At 40.0% G+C, this 16415-nt stretch overlaps 1 protein-coding gene across 1 annotated transcript; it reads left to right on the plus strand.

Annotated features, from left to right (window-relative positions):
• The first annotated feature begins 10188 nt into the window (after positions 1-10188).
• Positions 10189-16124, plus strand: C2H9orf152 (chromosome 2 C9orf152 homolog). Its single transcript, XM_038130063.1, has 2 exons — positions 10189-10593; positions 15309-16124. The coding sequence occupies exons 1-2, from the start codon at positions 10365-10367 to the stop codon at positions 15878-15880; spliced, it is 801 nt and encodes a 266-aa protein (XP_037985991.1). The 5' UTR covers positions 10189-10364; the 3' UTR covers positions 15881-16124.
• Positions 16125-16415: the final 291 nt, after the last annotated feature.

The following is a 16415-nucleotide window of genomic DNA, read 5'->3' on the forward strand; positions in this document are numbered from 1 at the left end:
TCCAGGCTTCATTATCACCACATCATCTGAGACATGCCAAGCTAGAGAGCAGATACACCAGACCTTTGCTCTAAATTAGGGTGACTGTATTGACAGCAATCCAGCTAACCTGATTTATACCAGCTACATAATTTAATGGGATGTGGAAGGACTCACACCTCCACAGGAAACCCATGGACAACTACAAAGCTAACAATCCTCCTGCTCCCAGAAGTAGATTTTGGGCACCTAACTAGTTATTTTAAGTAGCAGGCAGTGTTTCTAAGCCCCAAGCAGATATTCCACATTGCATAGGTGGGCCCAGCAGAAGCAATGGGACAGGTAAGAGTCACTGCAAATAGAGATGTAAGTTACAAACATGCAATAAACCACAGCAGCCCGTGTTAGTACAAGCATTGTGAAGTCTGCTGGCACAATTATCCTTTACCCAATAAGAAATCTTGTGGCTCTTTAATTAGCCTCAGAAACACAAAGCATAGTAAGCTGGGTCAGACGCAAGCCAACCTTTTTGCCAAGAAGCCTAAGTCACGTGCACTGCGGCTAATGAGGAAGGAGATGTTTACAATGTTAAGCTCCAAGTAACACAACAGTAACACATTAACACATCACGTTTAAAAAAGAATAGTGTCAGCCCGAGCACTGGACCTTCCTGCTTGAACAGTATCTGAACAATGGCAATGCCCTAAAGGTCATTCCCTTTCTACTTGACATTGCAAGTACTCTTATCACAAAATCTCCAGCAATGTTTAACCAAGTACTGAAAATATAAAATACCACATTACCATAAATTAAAAGATGAAGTTTCTGTTCTTTTTATTGAGATGGCATTATAATACCAAAAGTGTTTTTCTTTCCCTAAACATGTGCTCATCTGTTGAAGTTATTTTTGCACATGACCTTGTGGTAACCATTATGTTTGTCCATACTTCCAAAAGCAGTGGAACGTTTTCACTCTGTAAGAATAACTTGATGTTTAAATGGATTGAGGTGGCTGGTTTTTTACTGACTGTGAACACGTGAGTGTGAGGAAGAACTTTGTTGCTGTGCTGGCTGCCCAGAGTGGTTGTGAAGCTGTGGAGTCTCCCTCACTGGAGACACTCCAGGACCATCTGAACACAATTCTATGGAATGTGCCCTAGGACAACCCTTGACCAGGGATGTTGACTCGGATGACCCACTGTGGTCCCTTCCAGCCTGACCCACTCTGTGATTCTATAAAGGCACATACAAAGATCCAGCGAAATCCCTGTGGATGAGTTCCACAAGAGGAAGCCCAAAGCAGTTGTTGCATAGAGACTAAAAATGCAGATTATTTAAGTATAGTAATTACTCCACAAACTTACTGGCTGAGTTAATTTTTTGACATGTGCATATTCAATATGCCAGGTGTGTGGTACTGCATTAACCAGTTAAGGCCCTTTACAGAGAGCTCATAAGGAATGGGTGCAGGATTTCATATAAAAGCCCACATGAGCACACAGATAATGGATACAAGAAAAGAGTTTTAATGATGGCTCAATACACAATCTCTACTATACCATCAGTTTCATGAGTATTGGTCAGTTTGCAGTTTTTATTTGATCATGTGCATGCAATCCTCCAATTGCACTTCTATTGAGTTCAGCAGAAGATGTTTTGACTTCAGTGGGTACTGAATCAGGCACTGTGGAATTGTAGCTGGTTTTACATACTCTGGTTTATATACTCTAGTTTATATACTCTAGTTTTACAGTTGTAATTTCCTTGACTCAATTAGGCTACCAGTGATTATGAAGTGCAGTACAAAGTCCTCATGAGATTTTGGCATGGAATTGAAGGATGCTTCTGAATAACAAATTATTTTTAGGATACTTTCCTCCTCTGCACAGAGCTTCAAGTCCACATTCATTCTCACAACAGAAACAGTACTTAACCATCCTCTTTGGAGGACTATCCTAACTACAGCCATTTGCAAGGCTTATTAAAGTTAACTTATGCACCCAGCAGAGTTTCTTGAAGGTGGTTTGTGTTCTGGTGCTCAAAAGCAAATATTTCAGAAATAAGATGGTGTCATCCAGATAAAACTTTTCATTAACAACACATTAACCAGTTCTTTCACGCTGCACTTGATTCTTATCAAACTTCACTTACAGATAAGTACATCTTATTGATTAAAAGCAATCAAAGATAAACTCATTCCTACTCAAACAATGCCTGAATTGGACACTAATAAGGGACAAACCTTGCTCTTTTCAGCACCATCCTGGAAGGACCAAAAATCTTGCAATCAAGAGGGAGTCAAAATCCTGTAGTTTTTAGGTGGAAAAATCAAGGTGGATTTTTAGGTGGAAAATTTACAAATCTTACACAATTTGTTTTAGACCCTGCTTGAAATTCCCACAGAATTCCTATATGCCTGTTATGTCTTCTGGGAGAACAAATAACCACAGGCTGGTGTCACCTCCCAGAACTGTAGCCTTCATAACTCCATGGATAGGAAACAGTCAGAAAAGTTGATATAGAAGAGAAGGAGGCCAGGGGAATTGTGAGGGAAGATGTCAAAAGTTCATTTGTTTAAAATCTCTAACTGGTAAATATAGTAAATATGGCAAAAAAATGGTAACTATGGTTCTTCTCAGGCTTGCCTCTGCACATTGTCACTTCTAAAAGGGATTTTCAGAGGCTGTTGGTGGGCAAGGATAGCAGAGCTGTAAAATGAACAATTCCTGACCCTCAGTTTTGAAGGCTGTTTTTTTTTTTTTTTTTTTGCCCAGGAGAGATTCCAGTCCTATCAATGAGACAACCAACAGAGGGAGCAGCCTTCTAACAGAACACATTTCAGCATTTTAGTTTACTTTTTGTAGCAACTAGCACTCCAAAGAAATATGATTTAATCCTCAGCTAGTTAAGACAGAAGAACAGAGGTTTTTAAATGCTGCTTATGCCAGACACAAAAAACGCATACAGAACATCTGCTGCACTTAACTCCTCAAGAGCAGCACTGAATTTGACATGCAGGAATACAGTAACTTCTGTTTGACCACATTTACCACCCACAAAAAAGAAAAAAAAAAAAAAAAAAAAAACCAACAAAAAAAACCAAAGAATGCAGTTCTGCAAAGGAGACTGGATAGCACCAAGCTCCTGACACCTGCAAAGCCAGATGAGTGAGTACTAAATCATAGAACTACAGGATACCAGGTTGTTTGAAGGCACCTCAAGGATCAGCTGGTCCAACCTTTCTTGGCAAAAGCATGTAAAGCACAATGGTATGTAACCCTCAGTGCTGACTTGGTGTGTTTAAGCCTTTAGAGACACCCAGGCAGAGTGCAGGATCAGAGATATTTGGTATATGCCTATCTACACACACTACCTAATTATATTTACCTAAAGACACAAGGAATAAAATGGGTATTTAGAATCCTGTCAAGGAAATGTGAAGAGGGAATGCATGCAACCCAAGCTCACCAACCCTTCAGAGGGACCTGAAGGGCAGCTGGTCCCTTCCTTTAACAGACTTGAACCCTTTAGGTCTGAAAGGACAGGAAAGATCAGATCAGAGGAAACATCTCAAGATCATTTTGAAAACTTCCATCCTTCACCCCACCAGCAAGGGTACACAGAGAACACCAGAAATAATCTTGCCCCATCAGAAAGTCCTGTGCTCTACTCACAACACACCATAGCTGGGGCATGCTTTAAGGTTGTGCTTTCAAACAATAGAAATGTGTGTGCTCTTATCAAAAATCTCACTAAAAAGTAAACAATTACTATTGATTCTACTAATACTGTCTGGAATCCAAATAATAGCAGCCACCTTGTTTCTATCTTTCTTTGTGTTATTATATTTTCTAACAATAAAGTAGTTACTTTCTTACACTTCAACATTGCACTTCAATAAAAATTTAAAAAGCACTATAGAAAGCTAGAGAAAGGGGATTATCACAGTACCTTTGATTTTCCTTCTCAGTGCCAGTTAAAATCTACAGACATTTGTATTCTGTCTTTTTAAACTCCATGAACAGTGCTGAACATGTCTATAATTCAGCACACGAATATAATGAATAATATACCTTAGTCTCAGGTGTGCAGTAAAACCCAGTGTTTCAGGAAGTGCATTCAGTCAGTTAACCATTATGAGCATTTTTAATTATCTTTAAATCAACAATTATTCCTAAAAGGTCCTCCAAACAATTTATAATAAAAAACTAATTTACTACACACAAATTAATTAGTTTGAGATAAAATTAGCAGCATCTTTTTAAATGAGATTTTGTAACCAAGGTCAAGGGCAGTAAATATCTACTTCAGGTTCTAAAAGACACAGCTTTTGGAGTAGGAAGTATTCTCAAATTTTGTTTTGCCTCAAGGAAATGAAGAATTGGTTCCATTGTGATGGAAGAAAAGACTTAAGGGAAATAGGGCACTTTAGACATCAGTGAATAATCAAGTGAAAACCACTCAGATGATGTTTTGATCAGGCATTTGTTCAATTAAAAAAGAATGAGTTTTGACACAAACCTAATCATGGCAATAAATTTTCAGAAACTGTAGTGCTGTTCAGAGATACATGTGCCAGAGCTAGAAAATGGCTTGACTGCTTATACTCCTCAGCAACCTCGGGCAACCCAAATGGAGATCTCTAACGTGACAGTCTCAGGCAAACACAGTCATGCCACTCCAATAGTGCCACCTGCTGCATACTGGGAAAGTGTACAGGGCTCGGGAGCTCCAGGTAACTCGATTTAAAGATTGATTGACTGATTTAAAAAGAAATCACATGGTGTGCATGCATGACATTAGGAATTTATTTTTATTTATTAGTAATACCTAAACAGGCAATACCTAAAAGGAAGTTGTTCCACTATGATGTAAGAACAAAACCTGTGGGTAATCTGTTTTCAAGTCTATCCCAGTGGCATAACAAAGATTAGCTGCATCAGCTCACTACACATCAAAGTCACAATTAACCTCATGTATTTTCTGATGTCATGGAGATTAAAGCCGCAATTCATTTTATTAATCATATCCTGGTTGCAAATTATTCACAAAAAACACACACACTTATATATATGTGTGTGTGTGTGTGTATATACAGAGACATGCCTTGATGGCAAAGTGTACCTGCACAAACACACATACACACAAACCCATGCACACCTCCAGAGACTGATTCAATCCCATCTCAAATCCTGTGTGCAGCTTTGGGCCTGTCACGACAAAAAAAAAAAACTTTGCTGGAGCATGTCCAGAGAAGAGCAACTGAGTTGGGAATGGGCCTGAAGCACAAGTCTGATGAGAAGCAGCTGATGGAGCTGTGGGGGCTCAGTCTGGAGAGGAAGAGGCTCAGGTGGGACCGTCTCACTCTCTGCAGCTCCTGTCAGGAGGTCATAGTGAGGTGGGGGTCGGTCTCTTCTCCTGGGTAACAAGTGGCAGGATGAGAGGAAATGGCCTCAGATTGCACCAGGAGAGGTTCAGACTGGATTTTAGGAAAATTTTTTCATGGAAAGAGTTATAAAGCACTTGGGGAATGGCACATGAGAACATGGTTTAATGGTGAACATGGTGGTGCTGGATTGACTTGCTGACTTAAAGGTTTTTTCCAGCCTTAACAATTCTATGCAGACTCTGCTCACAAGTTTTCCCTGAGACGCAAACAAACTGCAATGTATATGGGATTGGCTGAGCTAATCCTGTTTGCAGTTCCTCCTCTCTGCTGTACCACCTGGGCCCATTCCCTTTGTCTCACTGGCCATCTGGCTCCTTGACCTGCTTTGTGCTTCTGTTGCTTACCCATGGAACTGCTTAGGAGGGGACTGACTTGAATAAACCATTCATGTGACTATGTGTGATGGCTTCTCTGTGATCCTGAGGGAATGGTGCAGCACAAATAATTAATAATTATTTCTGATCAGATATAAACTCATTATAATGAGTTTATCATGTTAAATGCTCTTCTAATGAGAAGTGAAGCTCACATCTCTGAAGACAGAGCCTGTGTTTCAGGTTTAAGGATGCAATCCCAGTAATTCCTCCTACCACACACAGGCAGGCTGCACAAGTCACTTTCACAGGAGGTCAGAGAGTCAAACAGTGTGACTGGAATTTTAAAAAGGTTGGGTAACTTTTATGACCATTAATAATGTTTGTATTGAATGCCAGCTCAAACTGTAATGAGGTTAATTAAATCTCCTGTCCCAATGTATAAGCCAACTGCCTGAAGGTCCAGAGGCAGACTCCATGTGACAACAACTCAGAACACTGGACAAACAAGGCAACAGAGGCACTGCTTGCTAGAGAGCACCAGGTGTTTATCACTGCTGAAGGCAGAGTATCAAAGTAGATATAACCATGCCATGATATATCAGAACAATTCTAACATGATGTGCTTTTTCTGAGGTAGAGAGTAGCCAATTTCAAGGGTATCCACAGAGTCTGACAGAGTATTGTTTACTGTTCTCTCTCTGGCTAAGGCAGGAAGGGACTGCAGCTGAGGCAGGTAACCCAACTGTAAGACACAAGAATATTGGGAAGGCAGGAGTAATTATTAACAAGTCAGCTACAGCAGATTTACACGTGTGAGCCTGCTGAGCCTTCCCAGAACTCTGCGCACTGCATATCTAGAGTCTTGTCACCTGCAGGCACAGAACCTCCAAGGGGATTCCCAAGGTCTGCAGGATTTCAGCCTGATTCAGTCAATCATTTATGTGCAACCCAAGGAACACGAAGGAACAAGTGAACTGTCTGAGCTCAGGCAGCTGGGAAGCTCAAGCGTGTTGAACAGTCTCAGCAAAGAGAACGGCTGCAACGTTTCAAGCTCCTGCCAAACGCCTCCTCTCAAATCACCCACTGCAGCACTTTGGGCACATCAGCAGATTTCTGCTACAAAATGCATGCCAGCCTGCAACAAACTGAACTTTTACCCTTTCCCAAATAGGAAAGGGCCCAGAATTTCTGAAGCTGCAAGGAGACTTGGGCTGTATGTCTCACAATGAGGACATTCAGTAATACCTAAAACTTAGTCAAAAACTTGAAATAGCAAAGTAGACCTCCTAGTTACATGGGTCAACCTGCTGAGGGTTTACTACTTTTACTAGCTACAGAAGATCATGACTACGTATTTTTTAATATCTTTATAACTTTTAAAATCAATGAATACAACCTCTGCTCATTTCTGTTGTTGTTTAATGGGTCTTAGTAAATGGCATCTCTTTCTTATAGAAAAATTTTATAATAACGTATCGTTGCTTCCCAACCAGCTCCAGTATTTTGTTAGGAAACAAAACTTGGAATTTATTACTCAGTTCCATGATACCATGTAACAACACACCTTTCTTACCACAGTGTAACACATCTTCCTGCTCTTACCAAGCATGCACAAAGGGAATGTAACCATTTCAGATACACAGATGTAACTGTTGTAGCACAACTGACTTTCATAGAAAGGATTTAACATCCCGCCTGGCGAAGAGAAGGTTGTGTGGAGACCTCATTGCAACCTTTCAGTATCTGAAGGGAGCCTACAGGGAAGCTGGGGAGGGACCCTTCATCAGGATTTGTAGTGATAGGACAAGGAGTAATGGGTACAAATTGATAGAGGGGAAGTTTAGGCTGGATATTAGGAAGAAATTCTTTACTGTGAGGGTGGTGAGATATTGGAACAGGTTGCCCGGGGAGGCTGTGGATTCCCCAACCCTGGCAGTGTTAAAGGCCAGGCTGGACAATTCCTTGAGCAACCTAATTTAGTGGGAAGTGTCCCAGCCCATGGCAGGGGGAGTTGGGACAAGATGGTCCTTAAAGTCCCTTTCAACCCTTTACATTCCATGATTCTATGAAATTCTCTTGTGCCACAATAGCACCACAAACCTGTGCAAGTTTTCATAAGTGAGTGGTTATTACCAGTCTAACAGCTGTGGTTTATGTCCTTCTAGACACAAACTCTTCTCAGCCAGAAAAATGAAAGATCCCCTCACAAGGTATCTTGAAGAGACCAATGGATAAATAAAAGCCTATTGTCAAAGTGACAGGAGTGTTATCCATTTCTAAGAGAAACTACCATTTTCTTTCACTCAAGGCAACTTCAAACCATTAATCTTCCCTACAATTCCACTGACTTTAACTCAGTGGGTTAGAGCATGGTGCTAATAACATCAAGGTTGTGGGTTTGATCCCTGTATGGACCATTCACTTCAGACTTGATGATCCCTCAGAACTCAGGATGCTCTGTGATTCTGTTACTTCTGTTGTGGTTTATCGTTTGCAGGGCGATACCAACATCTGGGAATGATTGGCATCCAGCTCCATTGATTCAGAAGGCTGAACAAATTGCTTTATCAAAACTATACCATATTACATTAATACTATATTATAACTATACTGAAGAATACTAAAAAGATACTAAAGAAAAACCCATGACTGTCTCCAGAAAGTCAGGACACAGCTTGGACCTAATAGGCCAATTAATATAAACAACCATCATCAGAATCCAATTAAGAACTCACTCTCAGTAAACAATCTCCGTAACACATTCCACATGTGCAAAAACAAGAGCAGAGAATAGAGATAAGAATTGTTTTCTCCTCTTCTCTCTGTGCTTCTCCAGGAAAAATCCTGGGAGAGAGAATTGTGTCTCTGTTCAGAGAATGTGAATGCCACAGTGCTTGATGGAGGATACCACATCTGGAGATGTTTGCACAGACCCACCTGAGCCTACACTTCTAGGGAAGATTCACAGTTCTAAGTGTATCACAGGACTTGAAGCTCACAAAACCAGAAAAAAAACCATCGTGGAACCCACTGCTGTTTCTTCCAGCCATACATGACACTGTCCATTGTGACAAGCGCCCACCTGGCTCCCGTGTCCCCATGGCCTGGGCTCCACGGGAACCTGCTGTTGCTGCTGTGGCCGCAGCCCTGCCTGGCCACTCCGGAGCCAGCAGCTCTCGCCCTGCTCCCGGGAAGGAGCTCAGCGAGCAGCCAGCCAGGTTCCTTAGCATCCCTCGGAGGCTGTGCCGATCCCATGGGGTGCAGGTGGGTGCCCGGGTGCTGTGGGGTGATCCCAGCACAGGGGGATGCACAGGACACTGCTCTGGTGCCTCTGCTCCCCCAGCCACAAGGGATGTGTCAGAGCTGTCCCCGGTGCCTTTGCTCCTTGTCTTTATTATTATTAGCCTGCATTTCTTAGCCAACCATTCTGACAATTCTCTGTCCCTTCCATCGATGGTTTGGCTTTCAAGCTTTATTTCTCCACTTGGTTTATGCCACACAAAAGGTAAATTGTCTGTAGAGAATGACATTTTAGTTACAAAACCTCAGTCTTGCATTCAAAGTGGCTCTTAGGAAATACCCAACAGTTTACTCAAACTAGTTTTTAGGCAGTCCTTTTAAACTCTTACCAAAAATGTATCACTGCATGAGAATGAGCAGATGCACAACTGTATTAAAACTACAGTTTAACTGCACAATTTTTCACCTACTACTGTCTTGGGCCTTTGATGGACTCATTTCAGGGACAAAAACTTGTAGTACACAGCCCAGGCAAAGTGTTATACTTTACCTGATATGATAAAAAGCCACATGTTTTTCAAATTTTTGCCTCATTGTGAGATAATAATGTGAACATTAAGTTTTAAAATTTAGCTTACCATGAATTTTAGAAGTTTGCTCAGCTGTCATTAACAAAATTATTATTTCTGTAGTTTATTTCATTTTAGAGAACAGAAGAAGTCCTGAATGAGTCAGAATAAGGCGTTCCTGTCTCCAGCCTCCCAATTCCAAGTGTTGCTGGCCCATATTTTTCTGACTCTGCACCCAGGCCTGAATACTTTCAACATATTATTTGAAAGGCAATAATAAGTACAAAAGTATGAAAGCTTGATAAAAAAAAAAAAATCCTCTCCTCCCACCCCACTGCCCCAAGAAGAGTCAGCAAGAATGTAACTGAAAGTTAAGGAAGGGAGAGTGTGGGGGAAAGACATAAAATACACAGGAAAAAAGAAAATTATTTCCCAGGTGGAACTTCTGGCCTGGGGATGCCTCCACAACAGCATGCATTTAAGAATTAGCACTGCTACATAAACCAGTATTACCCAGCCTTTTCTGCGTTTGGCTGTATTCAACGAGGGTTTGTACTTCACTGTTTTTTTTGGCAAAGGTTCATATGCTCACAACCCTAAGTAAACATTAAAATCCAGCTATGCAGTCCTGATCCTGAACTCTTGTATGCAGGAGCTCCAGGCACTCGGCATGAGAGTGACATCCACAGCTCCAGTGCAGACCAGGCAGCTCCTGACACAAGGCACCGTGCTTGGAAGAAAGTTACTCCTTCATTTAGGAAGATTTCAGATGCTTCACACTTGATTTGCTTTTTTTTTTTTGCCAGCACAATGAAGGAAATATCCTGCTTCTGCTTGACTTTTTCTTCCTTGTTGGAACAGATGGTGAAGGCTTACAAATACGTGACTGGTATTTTTTCAGTGACTCATAGCTCAGAGCCACAGGTTTCAGATGGTGATAAGGAGCTCACCAGGATGGATGTAAGCATACTTGAGGAGCAGTATGACCATATAAAACAGAAGCAAAAACTGCAGCCACACATTATTATATATAAAACAGGTATGCTTCTATTTGTAGAAAAAAATGCATATGTAATGTAAAGATTATTTCTTTAAATCTTTAATAACACCTAGTTTGTTCTTTTTATGTTCAGCTTCAAGAGATGTAGAAGTAAATTCCTTTCCTATAATTTTGGGGTTTTATTTGTTTTGCTGAAAGATGGTTTTATATTTATATCAATAAGCTTCATGTCAGTGAAATATTATTATGTATTTGAAACAGATGAACATACTTGAGGTAAGGTTTTACAGCTTTTATATCAGTAAAATAAAGTTCTAAACATAAATAGTAACCCTTACAGTAACCATATTCTTCTTGTCTATGATAAGTGTATTTGTGCAATATATTCTGTAATATTTCTGCTCTCTTGAATGCTTCCATCAGAACCAGCAACTCTGGGTCATCTTTCTCTTTTTGCCTTCTCTGTCTGTGTAAAAAAAGACTGCAGGAAGCAATGGCAAATATCAAGTAACAAGCACAAGTTGGGGTTTTGTTAAAATATAACTTTAATTAAGAGTCATAGTGGGTAACTAAGATACAAGCTTCAAACAAAAGGTCCTGTTTTGAAAGTATTTTCAGTGCATATTGCTTGGAAAGTGCATAAATAGAAAAACAAGTAAGAATATGAATCACTCATCTACCTACCATGTCAAAAAGATTTTATGTAAGAAACTTGCAATTATTTTAAAGTTTTTAGTTAGACTACTGCTGACAATACTACACTGATACATTAGCTTTCCAAGTTAAAGTGACATTGAGAATACTGAGACAACTAATGAAGTTGTCTTCTGAATTTAATTTTAAATAAACCTCATGCTTCATTCACCTCTCATATTAGTATTTAGCTCAACAAGTGTAGGACTTAGGTTATTTCATTCTTTACATTTTCCTCTACATTTTTCAGCAGTTCTAGCATTTGGCTGTGTCAGAATTCATGATCAAAACAATCAGAAAAAAACATGGAATTATGAACTACACAACAGATTTGCTTCTTCAATATTCTTTCATCCAAATGGTTTGAAATTCTCATGTTAAAAGAATTTCTTCCTCTGTGAGGAAGAAAAAATATATATACAAGCTTATTTTATCAGGTATCAAGAAGCAGCTAACTTGAAGACAAAACAGCCCATCTAATCAGTTATAGCAAAAATATGTAGCTAAAGAAAGGGACCAGAAGCCTTTATTCAGATTAATTCAAATGAAGTTTCAGATATAATGAACGTAATTAGAGCAGATTTTTTGAAAGGACATTTTTAGATGAGGATTAAAATATGTAAGAAAGTAGAACTGCACAGTTTCTGGGGAGTTTAAAATGTAGTAGGGCTAAAAATCCACATACAAATATTTTTGTACATATGCACATTCCCCAAAACATTCACAAAACCACATAACCTGCTGCACTTAACTTCTATCTTGAAACAACCTGGGTGGAAAGAATTCATGTCACTGTTAGAAGCAGTCAGAATTTGGGCAGTTTTTGTTATACGGAGTTCTCAAGGTCCTAAAAGTTTATCTTACACATTCCTGTCAAAGCTGGGAAAACCTATTACATGGCTCAGCACTTTGCACCTGTTACATGCCTCAGTTTTCAGGAAAATGTGGAGCAGAAATGAACATTGCCATATCAGGACTGCCCTACTCTCTCCCGAAATTCCAGGTAGTTCCAAAAGGCTGTCCGTGTATGGATCGGTGATTTGTACTGACAGGAAATTGTTTCCTTACCTAGAGGGAAAAAATATGGCTGTGCTGGGAAAGAGGTGACAACAACAGCACCACAAACCCCACACACACCCACAAACCTCAAAGGTCAGACACACAAACCCTCATGGAAGGAGACTTAAAAGTCCCTGCCAAAGGTCTTTATTCTTACCTGTGAAACCCTGCTTTGCTCCTGCCTGGCAGAGCTGCTGTCCTTCCATGGAAGCACAGGGATTTTGAGCACTGTAGGTTTGTTGCACCACAGTTGGAGCAATAATTTCAGGTTTTCCAGAGAACTTTTAGCTTTGTATGTCACTTCCTGTCTGCAAAAGTCATGAAATTGTGGACCTTTAAACAGAACTTAAGACCCTCTAGTTCTCTATTTTTTTGGACAGAGGGGTTATTAAGTCACCTGAAAACAACTTTGTTCTGTTTCTTCCCCAATACACACAGCCACATTCATGCTTCTGCCCACTCCTGATTATTTGAGAACAAAGACCATGAGAAGATTTGAAAGGCACCAGTTAGGGGATAATACAGCAGTGCATTCATTATTTATTGGCTAAGAAGCTGAAAAACAGTATTTACTCTAGGAATTAAGTGGGAGTATTCAGCACATGCAGTCACAACAGAATAAATACTGGGGCTCTAACTGCAGAAATCTCTTCCAAGTATTTCCCAAGCTAACTTGAGACAAGATTAACTTTTGCCACTCTGGAACCTTAAAAGAATCTATTAATGATGACAACATATGGCCTGATGGTAAACAACTGTACAACAAGGCTATAATACACAATTTACATGGAGAAAAAAAAGACAGAAAAAGAGAAAGAAAGGTCTGTATAATTGCAGCTCTCTTGAGAAGTTTGGACAGTGCTGGAGGTGTGTTAATTCAACACCCAGTGGTTCAGGACTATTGCATTTCTATCCAAGGTCATTGCTCAATTTTGTGTGCTGTGCCTGTAGCCAAGCAAGGAAACAAATCAACCTTGAACTCAAAACCAGTGCACACTATTAAAATTGGACTAGATTTGTCACTCTGAACTTTCTGATCAGCTCAAGACAGATCATAATTATTCTGATGACCAGCTCATAAGGTTCTAGATGTTCTGATGTTGCCTATCAGTGTCAGTCCAGCCAAGAGCACAGTTAACACCACAAAAACATGCAAAGGTGCTTCCCCTCAGTCTCTCAGTTCCATCCTCTCTTGGTTTTTCTCTCACACACAGACAGCAAGGCTTGGTTTTCACAGCTTGGTGCTACACTGTGCTATTCTGCAGAACACACAGGGCTCTGATTTGCACGTGGACCTTTTTGCAGCCAGCCAAGCCCAGCTTTATTTCTTGGAAAAGAAATAGGCATTCAGCTCTCTTTCTTGGATGAAGTCCAGTCATAACTTTGATTCTCACTGTTGCATGGTAGATAACTGTGTATTCTTATGTCTCTGAGTGGTGTCACCTTAAGAAATTCTCTTAACATGCCCCACTGTTCAGAGGGATGCACAAACACACCTGTATCTCAAAGCTCTGCACGTGCCTCAGTCTCCTTTCTCCCAGTAACGTGGCATGAGAGCCAATGTGGTCTGACACGGTTCTCCCTCCCAGCCACGCTGCAAAACAGCTCTTATCAGATCAACTCTTCATGGCCAAGGAGCAGAAAAAGTTCTGTGATATTATGCTGGGGTTGTTGTTTTGGCAGTGGGAGAGAAAGGCAGCAGTGAAAGCCCTTGCTTAGCAAAATCCCTGTAGTACAGGTTCATTTACTGCCAGTAAATCAGCTGGGTCTGACATCTCCTAATACTTATTTGTAAAGATGACACAAAAGGCAGCTATAAAGCAGAGGCTGTGCTGTTGGGTTTTTGTGGAGGCAGTATCCTACTCAAACTAGCTTAATTTCAAATTCAGGGTTACAATCCTTTTAAAACGGTTGTTCAGAGATACTCAAAATATCATCAACACTCTTCTATGACTGCTTTTTTTCCCTTTAATGTATTTCAGAACTTATACTGCAACAGACACAGTAACTATAAGTCAACCCTGTAAATAAGGCCAGCATTCTGTACAACCCCTACTTTAAATTACATTTATACCAACTGAGGTATATTTAAGTAGTGTCAATGAATTAACTTTAGTGTAATAGATCAGTTTCTGTTCATTTTCAAGACACAGAAAAGCAGTCATGTCCAGCAACTTGATGACTGCTACATGTAATTAAAGTAGCATTAGCACTTCTGTCCCTAATATCTTAAACATTTTTAACAGTAACCTTCATAATTTCATGCTTGAGAAATTAGGCTATAGAGGTAGAAGAATAAAAAAAAATAAAAAAAAAAAAAAAAAAGGAGACCAGAATCTCTCCAACTGTTACAGCTATTCTATACCATTCACAGAGGAAGCAGATTCCTCCAAGTCATCATTCAGGCAACACTAGTGTGATCAGCTATTTACACAATTTATACCAACTAGAATAGTAAAATTGGAGTAAAATATTAAAATACAAGCCTATAATGTTAATGATCCCTCATTAAGAAAATGAAGACATTCACAACTTGTTTCATCTGGAAACAGTCACAATATTATTAAGCTGTGAATACAAACTTCAAACAGTATCAAACAGAACATTTTTGTCTTTCAAATTACAGCACTCGCCAACACACTGAGCAAGTCCTTACTCACCTTAAGTTTTGCTTACAAGCAATTAATTACTGAAAGTCAATTCTCAATCTGTGCTGTTAATGAGTCTTAGAGTACCAGTTACATCAATATTGTCTTGATAAATTTCCATATTCATTTGACTAAAACTAGGATACCATTTATGCCCTCAGAAATGCAAAAGCAAGCATGAAGTAGTTCTACTCCTTAACCTGGCATCAAAAGAACTTGCACTACTCTCAGCCACCGAAAGAAAGAGCACAGCTAAAACTCATGTTAAAGCTTTTCAGATGAGTTAATGCTGCAGAAATCATACCCTTGATTTTTGCCACCATAGTAATGTGCACAAATGCATTTCTCCTGCAGGTGGACATGAATCTGCTCTGCCAGAATCAATGATCAACCCTGTTCTAATTAATAAGAAAGTTAAAAGATCAAAGTCATGTAGAGGAGACATCCCTGCCAGAAAGGTCACACTGGAGACAACAAACGGCGGCGACTCAGAAGATGATTTGCTGTGGCACGTCCACCTGGGAAGACACCGCCTGGGGCAGGCCCTGGGACAAGGGGATTCCTGGGATCTCTCCCACTGCAACAGCACACCATGGAGTTTCGACAACCAGAGACTGATTTCAAAGGGAAATGGCACACTGCGGACCAAGGAACCAGCAGGAACAAGTGAACTGTCTGAGCTCAGGCAGCTGGGAAGCTCAAGCGTGTTGAACAGTCTCAGCAAAGAGAACGGCTGCAACGTTTCAAGCTCCTGCCAAACGCCTCCTCTCAAATCACCCACTGCAGCACTTTGGGCACATCAGCAGATTTCTGCTACAAAATGCATGCCAGCCTGCAACAAACTGAACTTTTACCCTTTCCCAAATAGGAAAGGGCCCAGAATTTCTGAAGCTGCAAGGAGGCTTGGGCTGTATGTCTCACAATGAGGACATTCAGTAATACCTAAAACTTAGCCAAAAACTTGACTAAAACTTGAAATAGCAGAGTAGTCCTTCTAGTTAAACAGATCAATCTGCTGAGGGCTTACTATTATTATTAGCCACAGAAGATTCTGACTATATAATTTTAATATCTTTTTAATTTGTAACATATGATTTCATCATTCACTTTCAAGATATTCAAGATAACTTCTGATGTATTTTTAAAATCAATTAATAAAACCTCTGCTCATTTCTATTGTTGTAATGAGACTTAGTAAATATAATTCCTTTCTGATACAGAAATTTTATCCTATTTTTGGTTTCCAAGTATCCCCAGTGTTTCATTAGAAAACTAATGAGGTCTCCCCTTCCTCAAGATTTTTAGAGGGGCGTGACCCTTTCTTGCAGGTGCTTTTCAATGACACAAACAGGATCTTTGTATCACCCACTTCTGGCTGCAAGTGCTCTGAAAGGTCATTTTTCAAATGTAGTCTTCACAAAAAATTGGAGATGGGAAATGTCTCCCCATTTCATAATGGGT

The sequence above is a fragment of the Motacilla alba genome, chromosome 2, assembly GCF_015832195.1.
Source record: "Motacilla alba alba isolate MOTALB_02 chromosome 2, Motacilla_alba_V1.0_pri, whole genome shotgun sequence".
Taxonomy (NCBI): domain Eukaryota; kingdom Metazoa; phylum Chordata; class Aves; order Passeriformes; family Motacillidae; genus Motacilla; species Motacilla alba.